This window comes from Numenius arquata, chromosome 12 (assembly GCF_964106895.1).
Source record: "Numenius arquata chromosome 12, bNumArq3.hap1.1, whole genome shotgun sequence".
NCBI lineage: Eukaryota > Metazoa > Chordata > Aves > Charadriiformes > Scolopacidae > Numenius > Numenius arquata.
This window is the reverse complement of record NC_133587.1, coordinates 39,811,463-39,825,865: the sequence shown is the minus strand read 5'-3', so window position 1 is coordinate 39,825,865 and position 14,403 is coordinate 39,811,463. Positions and strand designations below refer to the sequence as shown.

At 51.8% G+C, this 14,403-nt stretch overlaps 1 protein-coding gene across 1 annotated transcript; it reads left to right on the top strand.

Moving 5' to 3' along the window:
- Positions 1–2,641: 2,641 nt before the first annotated feature.
- LOC141470992 (solute carrier family 22 member 13-like) lies at positions 2,642–9,932 on the top strand. Its single transcript, XM_074157343.1, has 10 exons — positions 2,642–3,013; positions 4,072–4,175; positions 4,527–4,681; positions 5,536–5,704; positions 6,054–6,174; positions 6,791–6,885; positions 7,194–7,408; positions 7,880–7,988; positions 8,144–8,354; positions 9,837–9,932. Exons 1-10 carry the CDS (start codon positions 2,642–2,644, stop codon positions 9,930–9,932), a joined length of 1,647 nt encoding a protein of 548 aa, XP_074013444.1.
- The last annotated feature ends 4,471 nt before the right edge of the window (positions 9,933–14,403 follow it).

Here is a 14,403-nt window from a genome sequence, read left to right as displayed (position 1 = left end):
GACCCGAATTGCGTCGTCCAGCACCTCTGCCTGGTTCAGTGTCTGTCTGCTTTTCTCTGTCTTTGGTGCTCCCTGCTTGTAGTTGCCGAGCTGGGCTTATCCCAAGGGCAGCATCTCTCCTCTGGCTGCCCGGGGAGCTGGGCTACCTCCAAGTGTGACTCATGTGGGTGCCCTGGTCAACCCAAACAGGGCAGCCATGGCCTGGTTTCCATCATGCTTATACAATGCTCTTCCCACGGAGCTATGGGCGGGACAAGGAGCATCCAAGTCGCTTTTGGGCACTTCTGGAGGCTTTGCTTCGTGGACATCCCAAAGGGGACCCAGGCATCCCTACACCAGGGATGGGCTGAACAGAGCTGTTTTCATGTTCTCAATGGTCATTTTAAGTCAGGAAGGCGTTTGAGCCGAGTTTTGCCAAACCTGCCTCAAGCAGCATTGCCCTGTGTCAGATTCCTCCCATCCCTGAAACGCCTTCCCCGAGTCTTCCCTGCACAAAGCCCCCACCAGCCTGCAGGCTGGCCCGGAACTGGTGGGAAGGGTGGACATCCCACGTGTGGTTTGCTTGTGGTTGCACCAGGAAGCTGCAAAAGAGTTGCAAAAGAATGCAAAAGAACTGCAAAAAAATGCTGAAAGAGTTGGCAGACGTGCTCGCCGAACCGCTTTCCATCATTTACAGGAAATCATGGCTAACTGGGGAGGTCCCAATGGACTGGAGGGTGGCAAATGTAACACCCATCTACAAGAAAGGCAAAAAGGAGGATCCAGGAAACTATAGACCTGTCAGTCTAACCTCGATACCAGGGAAGGTCATGGAGCAGGTCATCTTGAGTGCCATCAAAACCCACATAATGGGCAACCAGGGGATCAGGCCTAGTCAGCATGGGTTTATAGAAGGCAGGTCCTGCCAGACGAACCTGATCTCCTTCTATGACAAGATAACCAGATTATTGGACGAGGGAAAGGCTGTTGATATTGTATACCTGGACTTTTGAAAAGCATTCGATACGGTCCCCCATACAATTCTTGTGGAAAAACTGGCTTCTCATGGCCTGGATGAGCATACGATCCGCTGGGTCAAGCACTGGCTGACCGGAAGGTCCCAAAGAGTGGTGCTCGATGGATTTAAATCCAGCTGGCGGCCGGTCACAAGTGGTGTGCCTCAGGGCTCAGTGTTAGGACCATTTCTCTTTAATGTCTTTATTGATGATCTTGACAAGGACATAGGTTGTATCATCAGCAAGTTCGCAGATGACACCAAGCTAAGCAGGAGTGTTGATTCCCAGGAGGATAGGGAAGCTCTACAGAGAGACCTAGATAGATTGGATCATTGGGCCAAAATCAATGGCATGAGTTTCAACAAGGGCAAGTGCCAGGTTCTGCACTTGGGCCACAACAACCCCGTGCATTGCTACAGGCTTGGGGAAGTGTGGTTGGAAAGCTGCCTGGAAGAAAGAGACCTGGGGGTTCTAATTGACAAGCGGCTGAATATGAGCCGGCAGTGTGCCCAGGTGGCCAAGAAAGCCAACGGCATCCTGGCTTGTATTAGAAACAGCGTGACCAGCAGAAGTAGGGAGGTGATTGTCCCCCTGTACTCAGCACTGGTGAGGCCACACCTGGAGTATTGTGTCCAGTTTTGGGCACCTCAATACAAGAGAGATATCGAGGTGCTGGAGCGAGTGCAGAGGAGGGCAACGAAGCTGGTGAAGGGCCTGGAAAACAAATCATATGAAGAGCAGTTGAAGGAGCTGGGACTGTTTAGTATGAGGAAGAGGAGGCTGAGGGGAGACCTCATCACTCTCTACAACTACTTGAAAGGACACTGTAGAGAGGTTGGTGCTGGTCTCTTCGCACAGGTAATTAATGACAGAACGAGAGGGAATGGCTTCAAACTCCAGCAGAGTAGGTTTAAACTGAACATTAGGAAAGAATTTTTCACAGAAAGAGTGGTCAGACACTGGAACAGGCTGCCCAGGGAGGGGGTTGAGTCACCATCCCTGGATGTGTTTAAGAGACGTTTAGATGTGGTGTTGGGGGATATGATATAGGGGAGAACTTTGTAGTGTAGGGTAGATGGTTGGACTTGATGATCCCAAGGGTCTCTTCCAACCGGGATGATTCTATGATTCTATGAAGGAAATGGAGTCTCCTGTCACCTGGGACCACATGCCTTCCTTGTCTTTGGCTCTGCCTACCCATCAGCATCCCTCCCTTTGTTCCCCTGGACTTTTCCCAGGTCTGCATCGTGCCGGGCTGTCTTGGCCCCTCTGACCCTGGCTTGCCCGAGTGGAACTGCTGGGGACCACCTCAGCGGTTCACCGAACGCGGCGCTTGCAGTTGCTTTGGAGAAGAGCCTTTTCCCCTATCAGTGCCACCTTGGCCCTGGCAGAGGTTGCCTGAAACAGGGGTCCTTCTGCTCCAGCCAGCAGCAGGCACAGTAAGTTCGTGGGTGGCACAGAGATAGATGATTAATGTGTTACACGGTGCACTTAGCACACATAAAACATCAGGCATTAAGTCTACCCTGTCTTTACAAACTTGTGGTCGCTGCCTACGACTGCGGAGCTTATCTTAGGTTTAAACATTAATTCTAGCCCTCTGGAAAGTCTGTCCCGGCACTGTCCTGTTCCATACGCAGCTGCCAATGTCAGGCGTCGGGGAAATTTTGAAAACGGTTGGTGATTTTGGGCCGTTCCAGAGACGGCTGGTGCTGCTCACCTTGATTCCCTGCCTCAGTGTGGCTTTCCACCAGTTTTGCCAACTTTTTATGGTTGTGGATGTGCCGCACCACTGCAACACCAGCTGGATCCGTGCCGTCGGCCCCAACCTGACCGAGGAAGAGCAGCTGAACCTCACCCTGCCCCGGGATGCGGAGGGGTCCTACGAGCAGTGCTCCATGTACTCACCGGTGGACTGGGACCTCGACTCCATCGTGGCCTACGGCCTGAACGCCACGGAGGAATGCAGCAGTGGCTGGGTGTACCCCTCAGCGCAACCGCCGTCCCTGCTGACCGAGGTCTGTAACTGCCTTTTGATGTGCCGGGGATGGGGAAGGGAAGGGACACCCAAACGGCTGCCCTCTCCTGCAGTTCTGTTGGAGCCAGTGCCAGCCATTGTGCAAGTGGGCTGGGCTGAGATTTACTGCAGGTGTATTTTGAGGACCTTGGCTCCACCACTCAGTCCCAAGAGGTGGTTTTGGAGAGGTTCCATGCAGGCAGGCTGCAATATGGATGTCCGTGGGGCCACAAACAGAGCCAGTGGAGAGATCAATCACTCCTGGTGGGACCTTTTGGGTCTACCTGCCTCAGCTGCCCCTCTGCAGACTGAGGGTAACCTCCCAGCTTGTCCCTGTGCACAACTTTGTGGTTTGGACACCCTGGTGCTTAGTTTCTGTTCCCACGCGTGCTGGGGAACCATCGGCGCGAGCAGCTGTGGGGTGTCTGTCTCGGGGTCTCAGCATGGAGACTCCAGCTCAGGGTTGTCGCAAACAGAGCGAGTTCCTCACCGCTCCTCCCTCTGTCTGGAGGTACAGGGTCTGACGAGGAGAGGAGAGCCTGCAAAGCCGCAGATCTGATTGTCACCAGGGGCTTCAGCAGCACCAGGAATGCTGCAGTGAGCAGAGCTAGACTTCTCTCGGTGCTCTCTGACCTCTCTGTGGAGCCTGTACGTGATCTTCCCTGTGTGACTCTTTGTACAGGTGCCCTCTGGATGCTTGCAGCTGCAGAACATCTCTTTAAGAAAATGTTTGGCCTGGGAACCCGCATTGCACTCATCCTTTTTCCTCTGGGAGGGAAGGCAGTCTAGGAGAAGCGAGGTGCTGGGACTTCTGTCCCAAGTCCCACTTTAAGCAAAACATCCTGGGCAGGAGGCTCTCCTGGGGGTGCCTGGGTTGCGGGGGGGAGTCCTGCAGGTCCCAGTGCTCGGGAGAGGAGCACCACTGCGTGCCCCACGGGCTTGTCCCACCTCTGTCTTGGGTGCTATGTGCGTACCGTGGAGACTCACATCCTTGGAAGTGGGATGAGAAAGCATCTGGAGCCCAACGAGAACAAAAGCATCTGTATTTCCTCCCTCCAGTTCGACCTGGTATGTGACAGGAAGGAGCTGCACGACATCGCCCAGTCGGTCTACATGATGGGTCTGTTCCTTGGATCCATGATCTTTGGGCCACTAAGTGACAGGTGAGGAGAGACAACCACCCGTCCAGGGCCCATGCAAAGCCGGTGGTGCCCAGAGTGACACGCGGTTCCCAGCCTGGCTGGGCTCTGCACCCTGTGAATTATGTCACTGCTCCTCACTAACAGGGACCCTGGCCAAAGTCCTCAGGTACCGTGAGGACAAGGCCCACAGTGGGTGGAAGGGAGAAGGACACAGAGTGTGCACAGGGTGCTTCGCTTGTCAATCCAGAGTCTAGTTTGAGCATTAGCACCCTCAAGACAGGGTCACACAATCACTGTGTAACCCACTGGGCTCTTCCCCATCTCCACGGGGTCTCTCCAGATACTGACTGTGTCTTCCCTCTTCCTCCCCAGGATCGGCCGCCGGCCCGTCATTCTGATCTCTGTCTTCCTCCAGGGCTTGTTTGGTGTAGGGATTGCCTTGGTGCCCCATTTCTATGTGTACATGGCCTTCAGGTGTGTCGTGGGGGCTTCGGTGTCAGGGATCACCATGACGATACTGGCCTTGGGTGAGTAGGACACCCCTGCCCTGAGGCAGACAGATGTGGCCTCTCAAAATGCAATAGGAAAGGTCTGCAAAGCCAGACTCCTTTCAGTGGTTCCCAGTGACAGGACAACGGGGGGCAACAGACACAAGTTGGAACATAGGAGGTTCCACTCAAATATGAGGAAGAACTTCTTTCCAGTGAGGGTGCCAGAGCCCTGGAAGAGGCTGCCCAGGGAGGTGGTGGAGTCCCCTTCTCTGGAGATTTTCAAGACCCGCCTGGATGCAGTCCTGAGTAACGTGCTCTGGGCAACCCTGCTTTGGCAGGGGAGTTGGACTAGATGATCTCTAGAAGGTCCCTTCCAACTCCAACAATTCCGTGATTCCGTGATCATGTATGACTAGAAAAATACTGAGGTGAGGACAGGTCTCACTCTGCACTGCCCTTTGGCACTTTGGCATCTCTCCAACGCTGAGCGAGAGCCATGGGGAGAATCTGTCCCATGCCAGTGCCCAATGGAAGGCAAGGGGACAGCCTCCCAGCTCAGGAGGTCAGTGTGGGGACAGAGCCCCATGGCTCTGGGACATGATTGATTTGGGCCCCAGCTCTGCCCCATTGAGGGGCTCTGTGGATGCTGACAGGAGAGCGCTAAGGTACCTCAGCCTCATGTCCTCTTGCAGAGGACTGGGACAGCCTGACAATAAGGAGAGGTGATGCATCTCATGGAACACTGGTGACTTCATATGTGGCTGATACCAGAGCTCTGACTGCTGGCCTCTCCTAACCTCCTGGAGAGCTTTTCTCCAGGGGAAACACCCTGTTTGTATCAGGGGAAATCATTTGCAGGGATGACTCTGAACCATAATTCTTCTTTTCAGCTACCGAATGGATTGGTGTCTCCTCCCGGCCAAAGGCGGTGCTTTCTTCTCACTGCTGTTTTGCCATCGGACAGATGATTTTGGCTGGCTTGAGTTACAGTATTCGCAACTGGAGGCTGCTGGAAATTGCAGGATCTGCTCCTATATTTGCCTTTTTCTTCTCCATCCAGTAAGTGGGACATGGGCAGAGCTCCTTGCAGACATGTCAGCAGTGGATGTGAATGGTGGCAATGAGAAGGCAGCAGCTCAGGAGTAGGCTGGGTCTTTCCTGTAAGAGTGCAGATGCTGGAGGGACCTCTGCAGAGCTCAGCACATCTCCCTGGGGCTCTGGACACCTAAGAGAAGCAGCTGCTTTGCTTCAGGTCTTCAGATGCAGTGCTTGAACCTAAATGTAGGGTATTTTGACCCCCTCCATCACATGTGATGCCCATTGCTTGCTTGATGTGGTCACAGGGAGATGGGCTGTGGGGAAACTCCTCAGGTCACAGCAACATCTCCTGCTTTCATCTCCTTGGCAGGTTGCTACCAGAATCAGCTCGGTGGCTGGTGACAAAAGGCAGAATAGAAGAAGCTAAGAAGGCCCTTCAGAAGGCAGCGTCCGTCAACAAGCGCGCCATCCCACCAGGACTCCTTGAGCAGGTACCTGTAAAGGCATGCAGAACTGCTTGGTGTCTTCCAAGACTTTCTTCTGTGCTTGGGCTTGGAGCAGCTACTGGAGTTGAGATCATCTGATCAACCTCTTTCCATGCCCACTGGGGATGGTTTGGGGATGGACTGTGGGTGACTTCAGCTTCAGCTGCATTGTGCCAGAGACAAGGTCAGGGAAGAGGCAGAGCTTCTGCTGAGGCTCAACTTGGAGCTTTCTGGAGTTCACCTTGGGATATGGAAAGGACTCAAATGCTTCCCTGGCTTTTCCTCTGTGAGCATCTCAGGAGTGTTGAGGATGAGCGCAAGGTCTGTGTTTAGTTTGTGGGTTTCCGTGCATAAATGCCTGAAGGGGAGTTACCTCCTTGCCCACTTCAAAGTCCCTACACTGGGGAAATGTCCAGCCCAAGGAACCTCTTAGTCACCAAACTAGTGTGTTGGGCAAACAGAGAAGATGTGGGAGCCCAGCCCCACTGGGCTGCCTTCCCTTCCAGAGCAGTTTGGGGTCACAAGCCTGTTCCGCTGAGGCTTTCCTTTGACTGCAGATGGAAAGGGAGATAGCCATGTGTTTCCTTTGCCTGGTTTGACTCTGGCTTTCTGCCTTTCGAAGCTGAAGCCTGAGACGCAGACCAAGTCTGGAGGCACTCTGGATCTCTTTCGGAAGAAGCACCTCCGGAAGGTGACATTAATCATGTCGTGTGCCTGGTAAGACACCCCCTGGTTCCCTCTTTCCAAAATTCTAGGTGAAGGGAAGAAGAGATTGATGGTTAGTCATAACTGCAAATTCACCTTTTGGTTTTTGGGAGTTATTGATGGGTGTTTCCATTTCTGGCTATTCAAGATGACATGTGCTTTTTGGGAAATGTTAGAGCCATCCCATCTTTGGCTGTCCTGTGGTATTCGTCTGCTTTTACATCCCCTTGGAAATGACGTGGCTTGGTCAAACTGGAGATCAATATTGTATTTGCTCATGGCCAATAGATATGCTCATTGCTGTCCTGCCTGGCTTTCAGGTTTGTGAACAGCCTTGTCTACTACGGGTTGAGTCTGAATGTGACAAATTTTGGTCTGGACTTCTACCTGACACAGCTTGCGTTTGGAGCAGTGGAAATCCCAGCCCGTGTTGGTTGTATCTTCTTGTTGCAGTGGTTTGGGAGGAAGAAAACTCAGGCTGTTCTCCTGGTGCTGAGTGGCCTGGTGTGTTTGATCATCACTGGCATCCCTGAAGGTGAACAACCTCTTCCCATCCTGAGAGGCCGAACTCTGGGACAGGGAGGCACAGGGCCCCAACCCCTCCCTTGCTGGTGCAGGTCCTGTCCTCCCAACCAGACTGGCTCATGTCTCTCAGGGTTTGAGCTGACCCTGGTGCCATGGCCACATGATTGACTCCCCAATGCCTATTTTGATCAGCAAAGTTTTTCTTGCTGATTGTGATAGGAGAGGGTAGAGCTGAGCCTGGCAGGCCACCTATTAGCAGAGTTGTCCTCTGGGAAAATTAATACATGGGGAAATGAGATGCAAAGTGTGCTGCTGGTGGCCCCCAGGCCAGAGCTGCTCCTCGGTCCTTGTTCAGGCACGTGTTCAGAGGCGATGGCTCAATGCAGGTGACACAGTTGTCTCCATGCATCTCCAGCCTCCACCCCCGAGTGTTGCTGGGCCCCCCTCAACCCACAGCAGTGGTCTCTCCTCCTTCCCTCAGACCAGCCTGTAGTGACCACCATCCTGGCCACCATTGGCAAATTTACGGCCTCAGCCTCCTTCTCCACCTCCTACGTCTACGCCGCAGAGCTCTTCCCCACTGTCATCAGGTGAGGTCTCCCCACACATCGGGGCTTCCCTCCACCATGGCTGGTGGCAGTGGTAGGCCAAGAGTCCAGTTGTCCCCATGGCTGCACTCAGTCCCATGGTGGCCCAGAGGATGCCGAGCCCTGCCCACACCTCCCATTGTCCCTCACTCCCACAGGCAGACCGGTGTGGGGCTGTGCTCGATGTTGGCCCGGGTGGCAGGGATCGTGGCCCCACTGATCCGCCTCCTGAGCCAGTACCACCGGGCCATCCCCATGGCCATCTTTGGGAGTGCCCCCGTGGTGGGAGGGCTGCTCTGCATCCTGCTGCCTGAGACCCGTGGCACTGACCTGGCAGACGACACGGGGGACGGCTGCTCTCCAGCTGAGGTGGGTACCGGCTGGTGCCTGTGCTGCCTCTTGGGCAGGGACGTGGGGTGCCAGCACTGCAGAGGCCATCCGCATTGCCTGGGCTGGGGGTGTCTTGGAATCATAGAATCACAGAATCACAGAATCACAGAGGTTGGAAGGGACCTTTTAAGATCATCTAGTCCAACCAATGAAAAAAAAAAAAAAAAAAAAAAAAAAAAAAAACAAAAACAAACACAACACAAAAAAACAAAAACAAAAACCACCACACACGCAACCCACACACACACCACCACACCACCCAACACTAATCCATATTCCCAAGCACTATGTCAACTCCTCTCTTGAATACCTCCAGGGATGGTGCCTCAACCACCTCCCTGGGCAGCCCATTCCAATGCCTGACAACCCTTTCAGTAAAGAAATATTTCCTAATATCTAACCTGAACTTCCCCTGGCGCAACTTGAGGCCATTGCCTCTTGTCCTATCATCTGTAACTTGGGAGAAGAGACCGACCCCCGCCTCTCTACAGCCTCCTTTCAGGTACTTGTAGAGAGCAATAAGGTCTCCCCTCAGTCTCCTCTTCCCCAGACTGAACAACCCCAGCTCCCTCAGCCTCTCTTCGTAAGACTTGTGCTCCAATGTTTCGGGTTGGAAGGGACCTTAAAGATCATTGAGTTCCAACCCCGCTGCCATGGGCAGGGACACCTCCCACTAGACCAGGTTGCTCAAAGCCCCATCCAGCCTGGCCTTGAACAACTCCAGGGATGGGACATCCACAACTTCTCTGGGCAGCCTGGGCCAGTGTCTCACCACCCTCACAGGAAAGAATTTCTTCCTGATATGCAACCTAAATTTCTTATCTTTCAGTTTACAACCGTTACCCCTCGTCCTATTGCTCCATTCCCTGATCAAGAGTCCCTCCCCATCTCTCCTGTAGGCCCCCTTTAGGTACTGGAAGGCTGCTATAATGTCTCCCCAGAGCCTTCTCTTCTCCAGGCTGAACAACCCCAACTCTCTCATCCTGTCCTCATAGCAGAGGTGCTCCAGCGCTCTGATCATCACCCTTGTCTTCAAGGGCTTACAGTGGTGGGACGGCAGGGAGCAAGGCTGCCCCACCGCAGAGGGAAGGGAGGAGGCACCATAACCCTGCCCATGGTGATCATCCCTTCATTCCTGTCCGTGGGATGGAAGAACTCCAGGAATGGCTTTTGCTTTACTTGCCTCACCCTGCCCTCCCCTGGGAAGGGCTGGTGCCTGGTAGCCATGTCCTCTGGCTTTTGGGCTCATGTAGCTCCCATCACCCCATTGCCCGTGGGAGTGGGAGGAATTGCACCCTGATACTTTTGTTGCCCTGCTGGGAGAAGCGTGTCCGTGGGGGCCCAGAGAGTGAGTGGTGAATGGGGAGCCGGGTTGCTGGAGCCTGCATGGCTTGGCAAAGGCTGCTGTCAACTCATAATAGGTCTTTTTTTTGCTTTTTATCTCTTTTTCCCTTTCATTAGGTCTGTGAAAATGCCAACAGCAGCTCTGAAAATGGACACAGGAAAGGAAAAGATGGTGGCCAAGACAACGACGACACAAAGACCACTTACTTCTAGCTGGTCTTGAATTAAAGGCAACCTAGTGCTGTGCCAGCACTGAGGACAGGCAGGGTCTCCATTTGCAGGACACCACCACCTCTCAAGCTGTCACTGCCAGTTTGTCACTGCCTTTCCTCTTCTTTTTTGCCTTCCTGTACCTCCCTCTGTAGCTTGTCCTCAGACACTGCAATGCTGTCTCTGGTGTTCATCAGTGCCCCCAATGGAGAAAACCTGATGCTTTACATTTAAGGAAACAAAGGAAGAAATCAGAAACCAGAATAGATGCAACATTTTCTCTTCCTCTTTTCTGTCCCGTATCCAGGAATGTAGGACTGTAAACTTTGTCTGAGTGAGGCACCTGCTAGAGCATTAAATAGACTTGCAAAGGAGTACTGTGCTCACTAACGAGAAAGCCAGAGCGGATGCAGCCCTGAAAACAATCTCACACTTGCAAGAAGGAGTCTTTTCCCTTGACTGTCTGGCATGGTCTTCTCACCCTCTCTTAAAAACACTCCTTTAAATTGTGTTGTTTTTTTTTTTCTAAATTTGAGACACTCAGCTGAGTGAGAAAAAAAAAAGATACGATGGAAGAAACAGCAAGCAGTGAGCAAAGATGTCTTAACAGGCAGCAGCATGTTCGCCTTAGTGCTGGTGGCTTTGAATGAAAGCATGTCATGGTGCTTTGTGCACAGAAAAATTGTGCTGTCAGGCTGTGGTGAAGGACCACAATAATTTGTCTGTTCCAGGAAACTGAGAGATGCTGTGGCAGTTGGTCTCTTAGAAGAAAGCGCAAATCTTTCTGGGAGCTATTGGGTCTATTCTACTCTGTTCTATTCTATTGCTATATCCATCTCTGTCTTTAAATGGTTTATGACTACTTTTGTCTCATGCTATGAAAAAACCCCAACAGCATATTTGTTTCCTGTGCTTCCCCTTCTCTTATCTCCTGTCCCCCAAGATGACTTTCTTCTCACAGAAGTTACACAGTGGTGGTGTGCCAGCTTTGACTGTGTACAGCTCAAAAACTATTTTCTGGTGCCGAGAAGTTTTTAAAGGAGACTTTATTTCCTCTCCCTGTTGCCCTGCCTGCGTGTTTTCCAATGTATCTCTTGGATATGCAGTTTAGTGAAGACAGAGCTTTGGATGAAATCAGTGACGTGACAATGCCCCACCAGGAGGGGCTGCCTGTGGTGCCATCTTCTCTCTGGCACTGCTTTTCAGGGGATTTGCTGTGGTGTTCCTCTTCAGTGGCCCTGAGTATAGAGAAGCTCTGTCCTTTGCTCGAGGGCACTCTTTCCTTGGCACAGGCTGGAGGCTGCCTCCTTCAGGCTTTTACGGAAAATAAGGCATCGAAGGGTAAAGGCTGATGGAAAAGCATCAAGCAAAATGCAGTTACTGAGTGAACCATGGCTCCTTTCAGGAAACCTCCTCTGAGAGTCTCTGTTTCAGCTCACTTCAAAAATAAAGGTGTCCAGGCACATCCGATATACTTCTGCTTCTATCTCATTCATGTCTCCAGTAGGCTGAAGATCCATTTCATCTGCTCTTCTCTATTCCACCGCACCTAGTTAGTTTGAAGATCACTGGATGGTGCACCTGAAGGTTGAAGAGCATCTGAATAGTCTAATCATAGAATCACAGAATAGTTTGGGTTGGAAGAGACCTTTAAGATCATCTAGTCCAGCCATGTTTGCAGCGCTCCTCGTCACCTGCACTCCCTTGGCTTCTTTTTATAGGCGGGAGGCGGCCGTGGTTGCTCTGGCAAGGCCTACACTTCATCAGCATCTCCTGTGAGGGCTGCCAACTCCTAGTGGGTCTCTCCACTGCTCTGACATTTCCGTTTCTCAGGAAAACACCCTGTGCATCGAGATCTGCTGCTCTGCTGCAGGTTGGACCAGCTCCGGAGCAGCTCCTCTCGGCAAGTTTGAGTCATGATGTTTTGCCCAGCCCAGCAGGAGTGGCATCGCTGTGCCTTAAAGTCACTGCTACCTTCTCTACACATAGTCCTGTGCTGTGATAAATAGAACTCACAGTACAGAGTCGAGCTAGGTGTGGTGGAACAACATGTGAGAATGCAAATGCACTTCTGCATGAATATAATGGGATGTTACGGGCTCTCATCATGATAAGGCTATGGGCAAAGGGTAAAACAGTGCCTCAAGTGACTTGAAGGGATAATTAAGGGAAAGAGGATGACTCTATAACCAAGGGGAGGGAGCCAAATGGCTGAAAAGGTGAGGACAAAATGGAGTAGCAAGCTTTAGCTGGGAAGACCGGGTGCAAGACCTTAGTGGCTTACCAAGACATATAAACATAGAATCATAGAATGTTTCGGGTTCGAAGGGTCTTTAAAGATCATCTAGTTCCAACCCCACTGCCATGGGCAGGGGCACTTTCCATTAGACCAGGTTGCTCAAAGCCCCATCCAGTCTGGCCTTGAACACCTCCAGGGATGAGGCCTCCACAGCTTCTCTGGGCAACCTGTTCCAGTGTCTCACCACCCTCATAGTGAATGATGGGAGGTCCAGTTGTGGGAAGGTGCTGAAGGTGGTAGTGGTAAGCAAATGCCAAGGACACTGTACAGGGTTTGCTAGAGCATATCGAACAATCCCCAAGCCCTCTTCAGGCTCTCCAATATCAGACATGGGAGTGAGGTCCTGCTCCTGTGCTTACACCCTCACTTACACTTGTCTGCATTCAGGTCAGAACTCCTCGACCTCTGTTTCCCCCTTGGAGGACACTCAGGTTCATGTACCATCATCTCCCCACTGCCAAGGAAGCTGGCCAGGCAGGGCCAGAGGTAATGAGGTTTGGAGGGGCAGCAGAGCGTGACCTGGCCCTGATCATTGAGGTGAGGTGAGGAGATGTGGGGCAAAGCAGCTCCTGTTGCAGAGGAGCCCCACAAGTACCATGCAGACAATCAGTGCATCCTCAGTGTCAGTGACACCAACAAACATTTCTGCAACCCTGACTCCTGGCTATGTGACAGAGTTGTCAGGATCCCAGACCTTGCCCTTTGACTAGAGGACATTGTCCTCTTTTTCCTCCTGACCCTGTGTTGGGAAGGCCCCAGGTCCATGACCAGAGCAAAGCCTGCAGAAAGGGACCCAGCAGGGAATGTCTGAGAAGGTGAGGAGAGGCAGCTTTAATTCTGCTCTCATGGCTCTGTCCAATGAGCCACTGCCAAAGCCCAGATCCTGCAAATGCTCTACCCCATCTCCAGCCACAGCCAGGTCCCACATGAAACTTTGCAGTCTGGGGCGATCTTGTGCACCAAAGCCAAAGTACAAAATTAATATCATCTCCAGGCACGTCTGGCTCAGACTTGGGACATCCCAGCCTTCAAAACACCAGAAGTGATTGGAAACAAAAGGATACTACAAACCTGAGTGACCAGACTTCTTCTTGGACCAAGACTAGTGCTGTGGCTTGAGGAGGTAGCATCATGAAAGGGTGCCAAATACATTCTCTATTTGCAAATGAGTAAAGCAGTAGAGAATGCCACCCTTCTCTTTCTTTTGTGTGACGAGATGTCACTATAACGTTGTGGATGAGCTGGAAGCAGCCAACCAAGGCTGTTAAAGGTCACTGTCCATGACTGGGGAAAGCTCTCCAGGTGCCCAGCTCAGTTTAACTGGTGTTGAACTGCAGCATACATGGCACAATTCAGGAAACTTCCACAGCTGCTCATAGAAAAAGTAAATATAGATTGTTCATCGAGAGACACCAGGAGAAATAAAAAAAGTTCTGATTGAACTCAGTCACTCTGCTTTAACACTCTGTTTCTGCATTGTTTGTGGCTGATGGAAACCAAACACGTTTCCATCTGTGTGTTAAATTACAGGCTTACAATTTCTGTGTAGAAAACACTCCAGAGCCAATAGCAGTTACAAAGGCCAACTGTGAAACAGTAGGAAACAACAGAAAAAAAAAAAAAAATCAACACCATTTATTATTCACATATTGCATTACAAGTGTCTCTTATCAAACTCAAGAGTATAATTTATATTATTCATGTAGAAACTCAAATCCAACACCACATAGAAAGAAAAGCTAAATACGTGTGTGACGGGGTTTCAGTGACATCCTGATCAAACGTCGAGGCTCGGACCGAGGAGAAGGCCGACGACCCAAGCGGTTAGTGCAGGAGGGACACAGCCCGGCGCTCGCTTGCCCAGTACTACCACTCTACTGGCAATTGGTTATTGCTGTAAAACACGACAGGGGTGGTTCCACGGGTACCAGTTTGCAAAGGACTGGGAAACACGTTGGGGCGGGGGGACTCGCGCAGCCAGGCAGAACGGACCAGGTTTTGGGAACAGTTTGACGTGCGTCTTTTCCAGACGCAGAGTGACACAGGTCTCTCCCTCTGAGCACGAGTATTTTGTCGATCATTTGAAAGACCAGTTTTCCAGACAGCAATGCCTCATTGCTCTGCTTCAAGAAAAACTGGTTCAGACTAGGCCTTTTGTGTGTACCTGTCCGTTCA